This window comes from Diabrotica virgifera, chromosome 3, assembly GCF_917563875.1.
Source record: "Diabrotica virgifera virgifera chromosome 3, PGI_DIABVI_V3a".
Lineage (NCBI taxonomy): Eukaryota > Metazoa > Arthropoda > Insecta > Coleoptera > Chrysomelidae > Diabrotica > Diabrotica virgifera.
The window spans coordinates 239,794,762-239,812,891 of record NC_065445.1 but is presented as its reverse complement, the minus strand read 5'-3'; the positions used below and the strand labels follow the sequence as shown (position 1 = coordinate 239,812,891).

At 32.8% G+C, this 18,130-nt stretch overlaps 1 protein-coding gene across 1 annotated transcript in view; it reads right to left on the bottom strand.

The window, feature by feature from the left end:
- Positions 1–421: 421 nt before the first annotated feature.
- Positions 422–18,130, bottom strand: part of LOC126882712 (uncharacterized) — a 30,158-nt gene continuing 12,449 nt past the window's right edge. The window contains exons 3-4 of the mRNA XM_050647694.1: positions 3,979–4,024; positions 422–548 (exon numbers count right to left, since the gene is read on the bottom strand). Of these exons, the coding sequence (XP_050503651.1) occupies positions 422–548; positions 3,979–4,024 (173 nt within the window). The remainder of the gene's footprint in view (positions 549–3,978; positions 4,025–18,130) is intronic.

The window sequence follows — 18,130 nt, the reverse complement described above, 5'->3', positions numbered from 1 at the left end:
GTAAAAATGTTTGCAATGAGGGTGGTAGGCAAACCACACTACACATTAAATCGAAACTGTGAGAAATCAATATTAAGCCCTCTTGTGATTACACCTGGGGTTTGGAAAAGCAATTTTATGTTGATTTCAAGTTATTTATTTTACTTGAATAGTTTGTAGTTGGAGTATTTGTAAGTTCAAGAAAAGATCAGAATAGGAGTGACAGAAATGTAAAAATGTCTCAGTAATCTAGAAGGGATGTATAAAACAAGCTCAGACTTAGGCGACTAATTCTCAAGGTAGTCTGCGCGGTCCTAGAGTCGAGAAGTATGATACCCATTTAGCCTATAGCAACGTCTCTAAAACCTAATTCACATCGACAGTAATTTTGTTAAACATTCTATCATTTATGCCATTCATGGTCATGTAGATTTTCAATTTTCTAATCATATATCCTTACATCATCCTCATCCTCAGCTAATATGACCTGGTCATCTTCTTTATAGTTCTGTTCCTTTATTATCAGAGATTGGACATCAAGGCCTACTCGATCTTTGTTTACAGATGTCCTAAACAGTTAGTTTGTAGAGCAATCAGAGCACTCTCAGATTTCTCATCCAAGACATTCTTCTGCGGCCCGGGTTCCCTCGTCCTTCAATCTTTTCCTGCATTACATTAATTGTGTATTTTTGTCCCCACATTATCTGCCCCAAGTATTTCAATTTTTGTTTTATAGTAAGTGTTACTTCAGCTCTTTTGTCCATTCGCCGTAATACTTCCTCATTGGTACCACGATCAAGTCAACTAGTTCTTAATATTCATCGATAGCACTACATCTCAAAGTTTTAATGCCTTTTATATTGTTCTATTTGAGAGTACATGCTTCTACACCGTACAAGATACTAAACGCATAGGGTATTGACATTTCTATCTCTAAGGCATCTAAAATATCAAAGAAACATGAAACGTAAATTACGTTTCATGGAAATAAACCACTGCTAAACAAATATATGTCCGGCCATTTATGAAACTCTCCGAAAATAAAAATGTGTCATGAGCATGAATCACACTCGTTTCATTGGTAGGCGGACTTTGAGATTTGTTTAGCAGTGTTTTCTTTTCATGAAACATGTTTTTCGTTTCACGTTTCATGTTTTTCGTTTCATGTTTCTTTGGTGTGTGGCTTGGCTAAGAGAGATTTATATCACGAATATTAAACAGCTTTTTCATTTTTTTTAAATGAACCTACGAATTTTAATACGTCTTTTAATTTCGATATTTTGATCACTTTTCTCGTTTATCATAGTGTCCTGGTGTTTGTGATTATTCACCACGTGAATAGAGGTATTCTTTATTATAGTAATATCTGTATGATTATAGGAGTTTTACTAAAGATCATGTTATACAGTCAACTGTCGGTTATCTGTGGGGTTGTCGCGGATAATGAAAATCGCGGATATAAATCAAAAATAAATATCAAAATATAAATAAAAATAATATAATAAAAATATTATTATAAATTAAAATCCAAAGTCCCGCGTCTTTGTTGGATACTTTACACTGCAGCAATAGAATATTGTAATCTTGTATATTTCTGAATTTGTATATTTGAATATTGTAGATATATTTCTGCTTATAAAAAATAAATTCCTATATGTATTATTTGCGAATAAACTATTTTTTTAATTATATATTTTCACAGATCTAGTTTATAAAATATAGTAGGGGAGCAAAGTATGCTAAATGTGCAGTCACTCGAGCGTTACGGTGACCTATTGGGTTGTGATTATTAGGTCCTAAAACCAAAAAAAATTAAGCAAATTTTTCTATTTTAGCGGGGACTTTCCATTTTTTAATTTAATTTTCCATTTCGAAGAATGGTTTTTTCCGAATATAGCGCCATCTATCCATAATTCGAAAAAATGTCTCGAATAAAAGTTGCTTATTTTAACGTAAAGAATCCAAATCTGCAATAAAAATTTGGGGTCCCATTTAAGATTTTAAAGTAAACCCCTCCCCCACCTCCGTGGGGGTCGTGTTTGGTACCATTCGATAGATTTTTCAAAAACATTTTGAAAGTGTATTTTGCAGTTTTTCGATCTGATGTTTATTTTGCGAAATATCGCGGGGTTTGTATTTAAAATTTTAAATTTCCCCCCCCCCTCTCCGTTGGGGGTCACGTTTAGTACTATTCGATAGATTTTTGAAAAATATTGAGCATGTATTTTTTAGTTTTTCGATCTGACGTTCATTTTGCGAAATATTCTTTTTTTTTGTGTGAAATTTTTGACTCGCCCATTTCCTTACGCCCCGCTCAAATCGTCAGATTTTTGAAATATACACTGTTTTGCATGTACTTAACTTACCTTACCTTAATCTGACTATTTCGAGTATAATTAAGAATAGATTTTTTTTCGGGCATCCCTTAACGAACTTCCCTGTGTTAACAGTCAATATATGGTAGACGTAGTTCTGAAGCTATTTCCTTGTGGCATTTTTATGATTAATTATTTATATGGGAAATAAGCCACAATTTGAGAGATCTCAAATATGTCAACACGCATGGGATAATGAACATAGAGTTCAGTGGAGAGATTCAAGTATAGTCCTGAAAGAATCAGATAGTAAAAAGAGAAAAATCAAAGAAGCGGCTCTAATTATGCTAAATGAAACCAATTGTGTCGCAAATTCCTCGGTAGAATGCAGTAGGATGTGGTTACCCATACTGAAAGAGGAAGTCAATAGAAAGAAAATACCAAGATTAGTAAGTCAATAATATCGAGCTAGTACATATTTTATATTTTAGTAATACTTATATATCTAGTATTATTAATATTATTTATAATTTAAACATGTTACAAGTCAGAATTTGGTATTATTTTTTGAGAGTAAATTAATGTAAGACCAAATACTTACGATGTCGGGATAGTATCACAGGTTTTTCCTGGTTTTCCCTTGTGATTTACTATGAAGTCTCTAACGCGAGAATTTTACTGTCGTTGCATTTGGTTGTCTTTTTAAAGACATATCACATGCTATAATTTTTTATGACGGATATTCTTGAGTTGGGGTTAATTTCATGTAATCGAATGAACTATCTTTCAGTAAGTCGTCCCAGGAACGCAACTCATAAATATTGGCAATATCATTTTAAAGTCTTCTACTTTAAAATGTATAATATATGTCTGAATTGCCAATATAAATGAGTGAGATTAAATAAATTATTAGAAGAATTTTTTTGCTTAGCAACAACACTTTAGTTTATTTTAGTAATATTTTGTATTTTGACAACGGCACCCGATTTGGGCGTCGAAACGTTAATAAAATTATTTTTTTCATTTTAATTGTGGCTTATTTCCCATATAAATAATTAATCATGGTAGACGTACATCTGCAGGGTACCAGGTTTCTCCTCATATGATAATCTGACGCGCTCTAGTAACTGCAAAAATCTCCGCTTGGGCTCCCTACCAATAGGTTTTACTCCAAACGCTCGAAACTCCAAAAGATGGGGTTCCTCAGCAGTGACCCTGGGCACCAGGTGCTCCGGGAATCGGTTCCGATTGTGTATTCGTGTTCAGTGACCCCAAAAACTCCCGAATATTGGCATGTTTATGCACTTTTGCATGCATTTTATTCACTGTAAATGCAACTAAGCATTTATACAAATTTTTCTATTGTAGACTTTTTTCCTGACGTCGTCCTGAACAGAATGACGTTGCAAGTTGCAAGTCTCTCTGAAAAAGTTGCAAGTCTCTAGGTGCTGTATGTATTTAAAAATCGATTTATTTTTTCCTAGATGCCCTGGGAAAATGCATGAATACTAGGCAAAATCGTATCTAGTGTCTTTACAAAGAGCCATCAGAAAACAGTTGTAGCTTAGACGAGTACATACTGAAAAAATTTGAATTTTTTTTAATAAAAATTACTATTTTTTATCATATGTAAACTCACGACGCACGCCTGAATTTTCATACCCAAGAAAGTCACCGTTCTTACCACCGGGCTATCGAAGTGTGTAAATAGATTTGTAAAGATATTAAATCTAAAAATACAAATAACGATAAATTAGAGGCTTTACAAACAATTACATCGTCTAGAATATCGAGTAAGAAAAAAACTTCTTTGTATAAAACCCCTCCAGGTGTTAGATTAGGAATTGAATTTTTTGCGTTTTTTATTCTAGTCAAGGCGATTTAGTCGAACCAATAACGTAATGTGCAATTTAATTTTTATTTTGATGCAAATGAGCTCTCACGTATCACCCTTTTCTGATTGTCTAGAAAAAAAAATAATACCGGAGGGTGAGTGGTATGATTGAGTTACCGATATTTCTTCTAAGAAGAACGTTAAACGTTAAAAGGATGACATTGAAAGTTATGTCAAATACTGGTTACTATAAACATCGTGTATGTTTAAAAGGAATAGCAAATATTGATTGACAATTTAATTTATTGGGGTACTTTATATGTATATTAGTGTAGCCGATATATGAAGCAATTGTGCATTGAATGATAGAAGTATATAATTTGGACCACATATACTACACATACAAAGATTCAAATTTAGATATGAGGCCATCTCAGATTTTGCCTTGTACCAAGATGGCGGGCATTCAAAATGGCGACAGTACATATGTGACTGCACGATAACTTTTGAACGAGACGTCAGATTTCAACCACATTTGGTATATAGGTTCTTTTTTTGATGTATAAGATCGAGGTCTTGAACGGGAAGAATCGGTTTACCAAAAGTTGTGTTTTCCTGGTTTTTATGTAAAAATATATTGTTTTCTTTTTTTAATTCTGTCACCCTGTATGTATTAATTTTTCAAAAAGTTAATACGGCCATTGAAAAGAGCGTAAAAATATTTTTTAGAAAATATTTTGAACTTTTTAGCTATGTCAATTACCATTTAATAATTGCATAATGTATCTTCACATGTACCTATGTGCGGCAGATTCGTGCAAATATTATAAGAATTATTGTGCATTTAATGGTAGAAGCATATAATTTGAACCACATATACTACACATATAAAGGTTTTAATTTAGATATGAGGCCATCTGAGTTTTTGTTCCTTTTACAAATATGGCGGGCATTCAAAATGGCGACTATACATATATGAATAATAGCACGATAACTTTTCAACGAAAAGTTTGATTTCAGCCAAATTTGGCATCAAGGTTCTTCTTTTGATAAGTAAGATCTAGGTCTTGAACCGGAAGAATCGGTTTACCAGAAGTCATGTTTTTACTGTTTTTTATGTAAAAATATGTTGTTTCTTTTTCAATTATTTCAGCCTGTATATATTAATTTTTGAAAAAGGTAATACCGCCATTGAAAAGAGTGTGAAAATATTTTTTAGGAAATATTTTAAACTTTTTAGTTATGTTAATTATCATTTAATAAATGCATAACGTATGTTCACATGTACCTATGGGCGGCATATTCATTTTGAATGCCCGCCATTATTGTAAAAGACAAAATCTTAGATGGCCTCATATTTAAATTTGAATCTTTGTATGTGTTGTATGTGTGGTCCAAATTATATGCTTTTACCATTAAATGCACAATAATTCTTATATTATTATTTGCACGAATCTGCAGCACATAGGTACCTACATGTGAAGATACGTTATGCATTTATTAAATAGTAATTAATATAACTAAAGAGTTCAAAATATTTCCTAAACAATATTTTTACGCTCTTTTTAACGCCGGTATTACCTTTTTGAAAAATTAATATATACAGGGTGAAAGAATTAAAAAAGATCAACATATTTTTACATAAAAAATCAGGAAAAACCCAACTTCTGGTAAAACGATTCTTCCGGTTCAGGAGCTCGATCTTATACATCGAAAAAAGAACCCACATACCAAATTTGGTTGAAGTCTGACTTTTCATTTACAATCGTGCTATTAGTCACATATATGTATGTATCGTCGCCATTTTGAATGCCCGCCATTTTTGTAAAAGGTAAAATCTGAGATGGCCTCGTATCTAATTTTGAACCTTTATATGTGTACTATATGTGGTCCAAATTATATAATTCTATGATTAAATGCACAATTAGGTAGGTATACTAAATTACTAAATATTAGGAAAACCACCTTTTTCAATAATTATTTTCCCCAAAGAAAAACTGTTTGAATCTCTGTTTTTGCAATGAAATTGTCAAAAGGGCTATAGACATTTTTATGAAATGTTAATTTTAATACAAGTTTAGGATCAAGTATGGATCTAAATATTTTTAAGATAAAAAAGCAGCATTATCTTATTTTCAGGCATTCTCTGAAGGTGTCCATACCAGTTAAGTATTTTGGCTGCGAGAGTATTTATTATGTCTAGATCAATTTCTATTTCTCTCCCAATATCTTCCTTCTCTCGCCCTATTAAGTATATTAAGTCGGCAACATCGTCTCCAATAGTTAATTTTCATAATCTTAATTTTTTTGTTTGTTTCTTTGATTTATTTCCCAGAGTTCGGCGTGGTATAACCCCATACTTTCTATTACCATTTAAAAATAATTTTTTTATTTTATTATGTTATTTTATTATTCCACAATATTCCGCGTAGCTGTCTGGTGGTTGATCTTGCTTGGCCAATCTTGGAATGAATTTCCTTGCTCCCTGCTTTTAATGATATTTGGACTCCCAATTATTTGAACGTTTCTGTTGGTTTTATAGTTCGCATTTCAGTTTGCAGGCTTTCTGGTGTTTCTACTACAACTAATTACTCGGTTTTTTTATATTAATTGTGAGGCCCCACTGGGTGTACACCTTATTTATTCCTGGTGTACGAACATTTTCCCAAGCTCAAAATGTTCGTTTTTTGACATAAGTATTTTATTATTACTGTCAATCAAATTATAAATATCTAGTGCTTTTTGCTTAAAACCCTTTAAATTAATTTAAAGCTTTTTTGGGCAAATTACAACTTCAAACGGGTATAACTATAATCCAAATAAAGATAAAGTAAATTAACAAATTTTAGACAACAGAGTTTAAATCTCATAAATTAAGCTTTGTAAAGCTCATTTGGATACGTCAAATCCGCATTACGATTGAAAAAGCTTCGAAAATAACATTTATTTTGTAACCATTTTGCACGAATCTTACAATATTTTATCTCGAACTTTAATTACTGGATTAAAGTTTAGTAAACACATTTTCTTTGTTTTTTATTAACGAACAAATTTTATTTGAAAATTTTTTTATCTTTTTTAGTTTACAAACTAGAGCATTATAAACAATTTATTAACAATCAAATTGTTCATATCAATTTTTGGCCAGTCAGATCGAAATCCACCCTTGAAATTCATAATCAGAAGCCACAAATACATAAAAAACACTTGGGTGGACCTATCAGAATTAAAAAAGTGACGGTGACCCCTATTTGGCGCCTAGACTATATCATGAGTCCGAACTTATCAAAGTATGTATATACAGGGTGTCCCGAAAAGATTGGTCATAAATTATACCACAGATTCTAGGGTCAAAAATAGGTTGATTGAACCTCACTTACCTACAATAGTGCACAAAAAAAAGTTACAGCCCTTTGAAGTTACAAAATGAAAATCGATTTTTTTTTCATATATCAAAAACTCTTAGAGATTTTTTATTTCAATTGGACATGTGGTATTCTTATGACAGCAACATCCTAAATAAAAATTAAGGTGAAATTTGTCCACCCCATAAAAATTTATGGGGGTTTTGTTCCCTTAAACCCACCCAAACTTTTGTGTGCGGTCCAATTAAATCATTATTGTGGCACCATTAGTTAAACACAATGTTTTTAAAACTATTTTTCCTCCTAGTACTTTTTCGATAAGCCACTGTTTATCGAGATATTTTGAATATTTGTCGAATCCACCAAAAATTTGTATATGGTTAAGTAGATACGATTATAGAGACCTGTTAATAATCTGAAAATTTATTTATAATTTACATTTTTAGGTATATTTTGAAAAAGAAGCCACATCTCGGTAAAAGGTAACTTATCAAAAAAAGACTAGGAGACAAAAAAGTTTTATAAACAATGTGTTTAACTAATGGTATCAAAATAATAGTTTAATTGGAACGTACTCAAATATTTGGGGGGTTTAAAGAACAAAACCCCCATAAAATTTTTATGTAAATATATTAAAAAATAAGCCGTATCTCGATAAAAACTGGCTTATCGAAAAAATACTAAGAGGCAAAAAAGTTTTAAAAACGTTGTGATTAACTAATGGTACCATAATTATGAATTAATTGGAACGCACACAAAAGTTTGGGGGGGTTTAAGGGAACTAAACCCCCATAGTATTGTTATGGGTTGGACAAATTTCACTGTAATTTTGTTTTAAGTTGTTCCTGCCATAAGAATGATACATGTCCATTTTCAATAAAAAATCTCTAATAGTTTTCACTATATTGAAAAAAATCGATTTTCATTTTCTAACTTCAAAGGGCTGTAACTTCTTTTTATGAGCACATTTGTACTAAGGTAAGTTAGATTCAATCGAACTATTTTTGACCCCAGAATGTGTGGTATAATTTATGACCAATCTTTTCGGGACACCCTGTATAATATGCTGCTCACCTGGCTAGATTTAAAATTATCGAATCAGGAAAGTGCTCATGCGATAATATTTCCCAGTGTGATATTAATCACATCCTTTTCGGATGTTATAAAAATAAAGCACTTTCAGCTATATTTTCTGAAAACCTTATAAAAAGTAATGTGCAGCTTCCAGTAAACATAACCCATCTCCTGTCACTCAATCGGAAATCAATATTTGAACTCGTATGTAATCATCCGCTTCCGGATATATAATTTAGATTTGTGACAGTCAAGTTTCAATTCGTAAATATAACATAATTAATATAACTTAAAATATGATGCAAAAATCTGTGGCAAATGGACTAGTTTATTCATTAGATGCTACTCATTTAGTAGACAAGACGAAAATGACGGGTTCGTTAGAAAAAATATTCCCATGAGATTTTTTTGCATAATCGCATTCATGAGATATTCCAGAATAAGGTTCAAGAAGTCGCCCGCGTGAAAGGTAGTCCAAATTTTTTTTAACAATTTTTTTTTAATCAAATTGCAAAAATTCATATTTTTGGTCCATACAAATTTTTGTTAGCTTTTTTGGACCATTCTGGATAAAAAAGTCTGTTGTAATTTTTCTCTAAAGTTGATCTTTTTCGAGTTATAAACAATTTAAAGTTGAAAAAAACTAAAAATGGCGATTTTAAAGGCTTAATAAATTGGTTAAAAGTTATTATTATTAAAGTCAGAAAGTGACTAAATCAAAGTTTAAAGCCACCCCACCAGATCCTGAAGAAATTTTTGTCGATATTTTATTACCAAGCTGTTATTTTTAAGTAATAATAATGAGCGCCTGCACGTATTAGGCGGCCGTCTATGGTGAGTGCAAGAGAGATACCATTCCGGTAATCTAATGGGGCATCTTACTCACACTCACATTTACAGCCGCGTCAATACGATCTTACGGCTTATTGTTAATAATTAAAAATAACAGCTTAGTAATAAATTATTGACACAAATTTCTTCAGGATCATGTAGGGGGGCTTTAAGCTTTGATTTAGTCACTTTCTGACTTTTATAATCATAATTTTTAAACGAGTTATCAAGTCCTAAAAATGGCCATTTTCGCGTTTTTTAAATTTTAAATTGCATATAACTCGAAAACCATCAAATCTAGAGAAAAATTACAAGCTACCTTTTTTGTCCAGAATAATCTAAAAAACCTAAAAAATATTTGTCCGAAGCAAAAATAATAATTTTTGCAATTTGATTAAAAAAAATTGTTAAAAAAATTGGACCACTTTTCGCGTGGGCGGCTTCTTGAACCTTATTCTGGGGTGTACTAGAAATGTGATTATGCATAAAAATCTCATGGGAATAAATTTTTCAACGAACCCGCCATTTTCGCCTTGTCTATAGATGTTTCACTATATTCTGTTATATTCTGCTATATTCCTAGATGAACTCGATACACAAATAACGAAACTATATTACGATATAAATAATTTAGGTATAAATATGACTCCTAATTGACTATACATATGTTTTAATAATTTTCGATTAAAGTATTACTACCTTAAAAGATCTGATAACGACAAAGACAATGGACTTAAAAATTATCAATTCAACTCATACTCAATCCGTATTAGCATTGAACAGCTGAAATTAATGTCGAAGACAACCATCTGGACAAGTTTACATTATTCTGTCATTAATCGATTACCAGGCCACACACGGAGAGTGATGAGGAATATTAAAGAATTTATTAATTTTCTTAGAATTTGTCATTTATATGATAATTACACGCAGAGATATACTCGCAACAATATTCAGATAAACAAAAAAAAAACAACTTAAATAAATTGAGAGTGTATATGTCCAACAAACTGATAAACAATAGGTCAAAGATTGGATTACAATTGTAATAAAATAGCAACTTACTGAAGAATATAAAACAATGTTTGGAAATCAAGAGAATAGTATAGCTAGTAATTTGTAATGAGTACAAAACTTTATTAGCAAGTAAAGAATATAACCAGTTACAAAAAAATATTACTGTGAAGACATGAGAATAAAGCTGCATCATTTGTTTATTCTTGAGTTAAAGTTGATTTCATGTAATCGAATGAACTATCTTTCAATAATGTCGTCCCAGGAACGCAACTCATAAATATCGGTAATGTAATTTTAAAGTCTTCTACTTTAAAATGTATAATATATGTCTCAATTGCCAATATGAATCAGTCAGATTAGGATTTTTTTTGCTAAGCACCAACATTTTTGTTTAGTTTAGTAATATTTTTTATTTTGAAAACGACGTCCGAGGTGGAAGTCGAAACGTCAATAAAATCATTTTTTAAGTTAAATTTTGGCCTATTTCCCATTTAAAATAATAAATTACATAAATGACACAAATTAATAGCTTCAGAACAATATATATTTATGTCTTCGTGATTTTATCGATATAGTCCACTTTTTTTTCTAGAGTAAAATCTTGTTGACAATCATCGAAAACAGAAGAAAAATTTAACTACATTTCAAATACCGCAGGAACAAGCTGAGTTTGTAAGGGATAATTTATAAGTAAGTAAATCCTGAATATTGATCTAGGCAACTCATGAAAAGTCGAGAGAATTTCAAGTAGGTATTGATAATATCGGAATGGGACGTTTCATCGCCGCCGGTTCATCGCCGCCGTTTCGATGCCGCCGGTTCATCGCCAGTCCATTTCATCGCCGTCCGTTTCATCGCCGGCCGTTTCATCGCCAGTTAGTCAGTTGATTTTGTATTATGGGAGATGACACGACACGACGTTAAATTCAGTTCAAAACTTATGACAAATAAAAATATTATTATATTAATTTACTGTTCTACTTCTACTTCCCCTAAATTTGATACTAAATAGTATTAAATTTGTAGTGTTAAATTATATTTTATATTATAAAAGTTTAAAAGTCCATTAGAAGATTAAGTATGGCAACCGGAATGGTCATATCTCGCATTTCCTAGAATTCCTAATTTATACTAAAAATAAATATTAAATGTAACTGTCGAAAATTGGTCGAAAATTCGGAAATATATCAGTTAGCGATTAACTGACTGGCGACGAACCGGCCGGCGATGAATCGGCCGGCAATGAACTGGCGGCATCGAAACGGCGGCAATGAACTAGCGGCGATGAAACGTCCTAGACCCGATAATATGCTTCGTTGGTCTCCAGAAGGTATTTTTTGATTGCGGTAGCTGGATAAATCTTTGGTACATTGTAATAGAAAAGAAAGACTATTACTATGTACCAAATATATACACGGGCGTACGACAGGGAGATGCCCTATCCTGTACTCTATTCAACATCACATTAGAAAAAATAATTAGGGAGTCAAAAGTCAACACCAGAGAAACAATAATAACAAAAAGTGTACAAATATTGGCATTTGCAGATGATGTTGATATCATAGCTAGAAGCAAAAGATAAATGATGGAAGCCTTTAATGCGATAGAAAGAGCAGCACAAAACAGTGGCCTAAATATTAATGAAATAAAAATCAAATACATGAAGGCCAACAAATCGACAGGCCAAAGAAACCTACATAATCTGACAATAGGAGACTATGACATCAAAAGCGTAAAATTTTTTACATATCTAGGTTCACTAGTTACCGCAGATAACAATGTCAGTGAAGAAGTTAAGAGAAGAATACATATTGCGAATAAAACATATAATGGACTAATTAAACATCTAAGATCTAACAACATCACGAGAAAATCCAAATGCAAAATATACAAAACCCTGATAAAACCGGTCCTTATATATGGATCAGAGACATGGACATTGTCGAAAAGCGATGAGAACTTATTAGGTACGTTTGAACGAAAAATCCTCAGACACATATGTAAGGGGGTGAAAGAAAATGACGTATGGCGCAGAAGATATAATTTTGAATATGCAGCATACAACGAACCCGACGTCATAACATCCATAAAAATCGGACGTCTGCGCTGGATGGGCCATGTTGAACGGATGTTGGAGACCAAAACACCAAAACATATGAGGCAAGTACCAGTAGGGAGAAGGTCAAAGGGAAGACCCACATGGAACAAGTGGAACAAGATCTGAAAACACTTGAGATTACCCACTGGAATAACAAAGCAAGGAACAGAACAGAATGGCGGAAAATCCTAGAACAAGCCAGGACCCAAAAAGGGTTGTCGAGCTACTGATGATAATGATGAAATATATGCACCGAGACTTCTAGTGATACTTATTAAAATTTGTGCCCAGTGGACTGTGGCAATGGCAGACTGTATGACTAGATAAGAAGTTTTTAAGCCGATTAAAACCAGAGAGAGGGGGTAGACAAAGATACATTGTGTCATCTGACCCATTCAATATTTATGGTGAATATGTCATGAGGATTGCTTTAGAAGGATGGGTCGGTGGAGTAAAAGTGCCTGGTATAGAAATTAAAGATTTGCTGATGACAAGCATAGCCAACTAATAAGAAACGCTAGATTTCCTGCGAACAGTCGAGTAGGAAAGCATTAAAGATGGTCTTAAAATTATAAAGACAAGACGGAAATAATGGTTATTGACAGATTCAACACTATTCCGCCGAGTAGATAAAAATGCTTTGAGTTCCCTAACTAAAGTTCTTAGGAAAGAAAGATCTATCTCAAAAAATCAAGGTGAGACTGGTACACGCAGCTGTATTCTCAATATTTCTATACGGAGCAGAAACTTGGAATCTTTGTGTAAAAAAAACTTCAAAGAATTGATGCCGCTGAAATGTGGGGGAGAAGAATGCTGCGCGTACCTTGGACAAAGCTTTCCATTCTTAATCAACTTGACATTAAAGAAAAATGTCCAAAATATATATGCAGCGAATTCTATAGTTCCTTGGTCACGTGGTTTGTAGAGGAGACGATAACTTAGTCAGATTATATGTTTCTGGAAATTTTCCTGGAAGAAGCCCAAGAGGACGGTCACCAATTCGGCGATATATAACTGCCCCACGAACTACCTGGCCCATTAATCCCAAGTACCTGCTGCCCCATCGCCGAGAAAGTTGGGGATTGAGTCTTAATGACCGGAAATTCCAAATTTGATTATAGTTGAAAGTAAGAATATAAATATTTTCAGTTATTCATTTCAGTTGCAAGTATTACGGTATAGTGTCCGGTTTTGTCCGCTAGTGTTTTACTTTTAAATGACGAATCCAACGACTATGTTTAGTCAAAGGCGAGAACTTTTATTAATAGTTACTACTACTACTATCGGTTTACAGCGTTCTCCGACGCCTTCCGACTCCTAACCGCCATTCTTCTCTGTTTAACCATAGATCTGGAGGGATTTCTCTTCCCTCTAGTTCTTTTTTAATTCCCTCCCTCCAGCTTCTTCTCGGCCTTCCTCTTTTTCTTCTCCCTTGTGATGTCCATGCCAAAATCTGCTTAGGGATTCTGTCATCTGTCATTCTCTGTACATGGCCGTACCATATTAGTTGTTTTGTTTTTATGTCATCAATTATTGTATTTGTGACTCCCATCATTTCTCGTATTCTCTCATTTGGTATCCGATTAATAGTTAATGAATATAAATATTCAAGGGCCCTTGTCTCCAAAGGTGTGTACACAAAGGCACAAAAAGCATCGGTGGAGCATAATCATTAATCATGCTCCAGATATCCACGTTGACCGGCAAATTTTTAGTAATTCTACAAAGAGGAAAGCTGTAGAAGATATATGTGAAAGACCTTTAAAGATCGTCCACAAGGAATTGAGGAAGGAAAGACACTTCTTGCGTTCGAATAAATATCTATGCTTCAAGATGAAAATCCACACCATCATTGCCCAAGTCACAGGAAGAAATTCTACAAGTGTTAGTGAACTTAAATTTAAAAACAAATACAGGTGAGAACTTTTTATTATTTACGAGAAATAATTCCGCAATTTTTAGTTGTTTCACATATCTTTACTTTTTGTGTAATGTAGATTCTTTGTATGTACATGAAACTTTTCAATAATGTTCTAAATATTTTTGTCAGATGTTTAATATACATGGCTACAAAAATGGTTTTTATGTTACTCTGGTATTTTGTTTATTACCAAATAAATCACAGCAATCGTACAAAAGTACTTTTGATACATTAATAACAATATGTACAGATTTCAATTTAAATTTCAAACCGAAGCGAATAATTTCTGATTTTGAAATAGCAATTGAAAATGCAGCCAAGTTAGTGTGGCAAAACATTATTATTTTTTGTTGCAAATTTCATTTAACACAAAAATTGGTACCGAAAAATTCAAAATTTAGGTTTGTCCTTGGAATATAAAAATCAAACTGTTATTGGAAAATATTTAAAATTGTTTTTCGGCATTCCTTATTTAGATCCAAATGATGTTGGTGACTTTTTTTCTGATGAACTTTTTAATATCATGCCAGAAGATGACAGAGTTTTGCAATTTTGTGATTACCTAGTTGATAATTATTTAACGGAAGATTCAACATTTCCACCTTACATGTGGGCTTCAAATTCATCATCTCTTATATCTACTACAAATGCATGTGAATCATTTCACGCGAAATTTAACAAATGCTTTTATAAATCCTGACATATTTAAATTTACAGACATTTTGTTAAATGTCCAAGCAGAAGTATAAATATGTGAAAATTAGAATTGCACGATTCAAAAAAAAAACTTGATAAAACGGCAAAAAGAAAAGTTGATTTTATTGAAAATAGGCTAAATGAATATTACGTTAATCAAAATATTAAATTAGACTTCATTATTAGCTGCAATTATTATGCAGCTAACTTGTAAAATCTAAAATATAGTGTTCACTCTTACTTATTTTAATCACTAATCACACATTAGAATTAAGCATTGTTATTGTTTAACTGTAGTTTTTGTTATTGTATATAAGTTAATGTAGATTTATAAATAAAATTTATTCGATTATATTGTAATAGTTTCATTATTTAATCATTTAAAATTTTCGCTCATGCTTTGGGAATTGGGTTTCTTTTTCAATAAAATAAAGTAAAATAAAAACTATGTTCACAAAAATATTATCTAAGTACATTGGTAGCGTGGGCCAGTTCGTAGTCGCTTTTAATCGTATTATAAAACTGAACCCATTAAAATCTAGGTAGCGTGGGGGAGTTCGTAGTCGCCCCAACAATTATAGACCAGGGCGCATCTGTAAAAATATTAGTACATTTGGACGTTGAGAGGTGACTCAAATCTTTTTGCAGAAATTGCTTGAAAATAAATCAAATAATAATATTTGAGTTATCCTCCCTTTCAAAAAAGTGCGGAACATTGTTTAAATAATCAAAATGTCAAAAAATTAAGGAAAAATTCGATTACTTTCTTCGTTTTTTGATTATAACTTTAAACGTATTCATTTCCGAGAAAAGTTGTCCTGACATAAAAGTTGCGTAATTAAATTTCCTACAATATAGAATAGGTTAAAAATTTAAAAGATGGTCACCCTTGTTGCAAAATAGCAATAATTGTGAAAAAAACATGCAAAAACAATTATTCGCATTTTACGTTTTTCAACCATTTATGCTAGACTTAGGACCTTCATATTTCACCCTGAAAAACTTTATGATACAGTAAAACAATTCTGTAAATTTAATTAAGATCGGTTCAATAGATTTTGCAAAATAAATTTTGCAATCCAGCTTTCGTAAAAAAAATTCATTTTTTCAAAATGTTACAGGACTTAAAATAAAGCAAATAGCAAGTTGAAAATTTTTGTGCGTATAGAAATGGACTGAATCTTGCATTTGCAATTTTGCAAAATTAAAATCGATTACCACCACGGCGTCAGGAATTTTTTTAAATAAACATTAATTATTGGTGCTACGCGCAGGACAGCGGATAGTTTGCTCTGATTGGGCATTCCAATGACCTTTGATAATGATTGATACATTTTAATTTTTTTTGCTTCCTGTTTCTGATTTGCTCCTCTAGCTGTAGCAAATATTCTCTGGGATAAAAAGCTTTCTTAAAATCTTTGACGAAGTCCGTCCATGAATCCCAATTTCTGTTGTTGTTTCGGTACCATGACAATGCGTGGTCTCCTAACAATTCTGGTAATGCTTTTAGCAGATCTTGCTTATCGACCTCGTAGGCTAGGCTTAATTCATCTATCCTTTCTATGAAGTCTACTGCATCCGAATGTTTCTTGTCGAAGTGTGTGTTCCACCTCCGCACTTGATTTAGCAAATCTGATTGCCTCATTTGTTTTGTCATTGTTAAGTCTTGTAATTGGTTTCTGATTAATGAAATTTCTTGGGTCAGTGTTTCTGGTTCGGCTTCCTTGGAAGTATTGCTTTTTGGGATTGTTCCTGTCGCTTCCCCGCGATCCTTATAAAAGGTTCTGAGTCTTAATCTTAACTCGTCGACGGTTCCTTTGGAATCCAACCCGCATCTTTCGGCGTCGCGCTGTAATTCCTCTTTGGAAAGACGATTTATCCATGACGTACCCGTCGTGGCACCTGATACTGAGTCTGTGTCTTTCTCTGTCGGCATTTTCGTTATTATCTGGGCGTCGAATAACGACGTTTACTTGCGTATATTTCGACTTTTGCTCGGGCGCCAAATTTGTAACGGGTAGTTCTTTCAGGACGACAGACTCAGTAAAACACAGGTTGAAAACAAAGCAAATTTATTAACTCTAAATTATAACAATATAACGCAAAATAATAATTTGATATTTTATCCCGTTCCAGCGAAGTCTTCCTCCGGATGGGCGTCTGTAACAGAAGAACCAAAATTAACAGAGGTATTCAAATATATTATATCTATCGGGGCTCGCTCAATACGCTTGCCTCCGTTGAATTACGAGTCGCACATTACCTCACTTCGGTACACCGTGCGTCTCGTCTCGAGTTGGCCTGCCTGAGTTTACGAATCACCTCACGAACGGTGCACGTCGCGATTCAGGTTGGCCGGCCTCGCTCACTTCGCTTGGCTGGTTATGGAGCCCAGAACGGTCGTTCAGGACTGCCGGATCGTCGCTTACGATGCTCTTAAATATCCCTCTGGCGGCGTTGGTTCGGAGAGGTGGAACTTAGTGGGGGCACCTGCGCGATTTGAGAGAATCGCACGGTTCCGAGTGTCGATGTTTGGACGGAGCGTCAGCCTATCATTACAATTTCGATATAAATAAATAAATTTGTTTATTGCAAAATAATAACACATACTCTGTTCTTTGAAATAACACTTTAATTAGCAAAAACTTTCTTTGTTCATATATTTTAACTTAAATAATAAAAGTTTATTATTTTTAAACATATGCAATTGTTTAAACAATATTTTACAAACAATAATAAAATTGGTTTGATTTTTGTGGAATTAAAATATTAAAATACAACAAAATATAGAGTAAGAAAATAATATATTAGATAAAGATTGGAAGAAATTTTGGTGGAAATCAACTTGTGTGAATCGAACACCGCTGTCCTGCGCGTAGCACCAAAAATTATTGTTTATTTCAAAAATTTTCTGACGCCGTGGTAATTAATCGATTTTAATTTTGAAAATTGAAAATGAAAGGTACAGTACACTTCTATAAGCAAAAAAAATTCAACTTG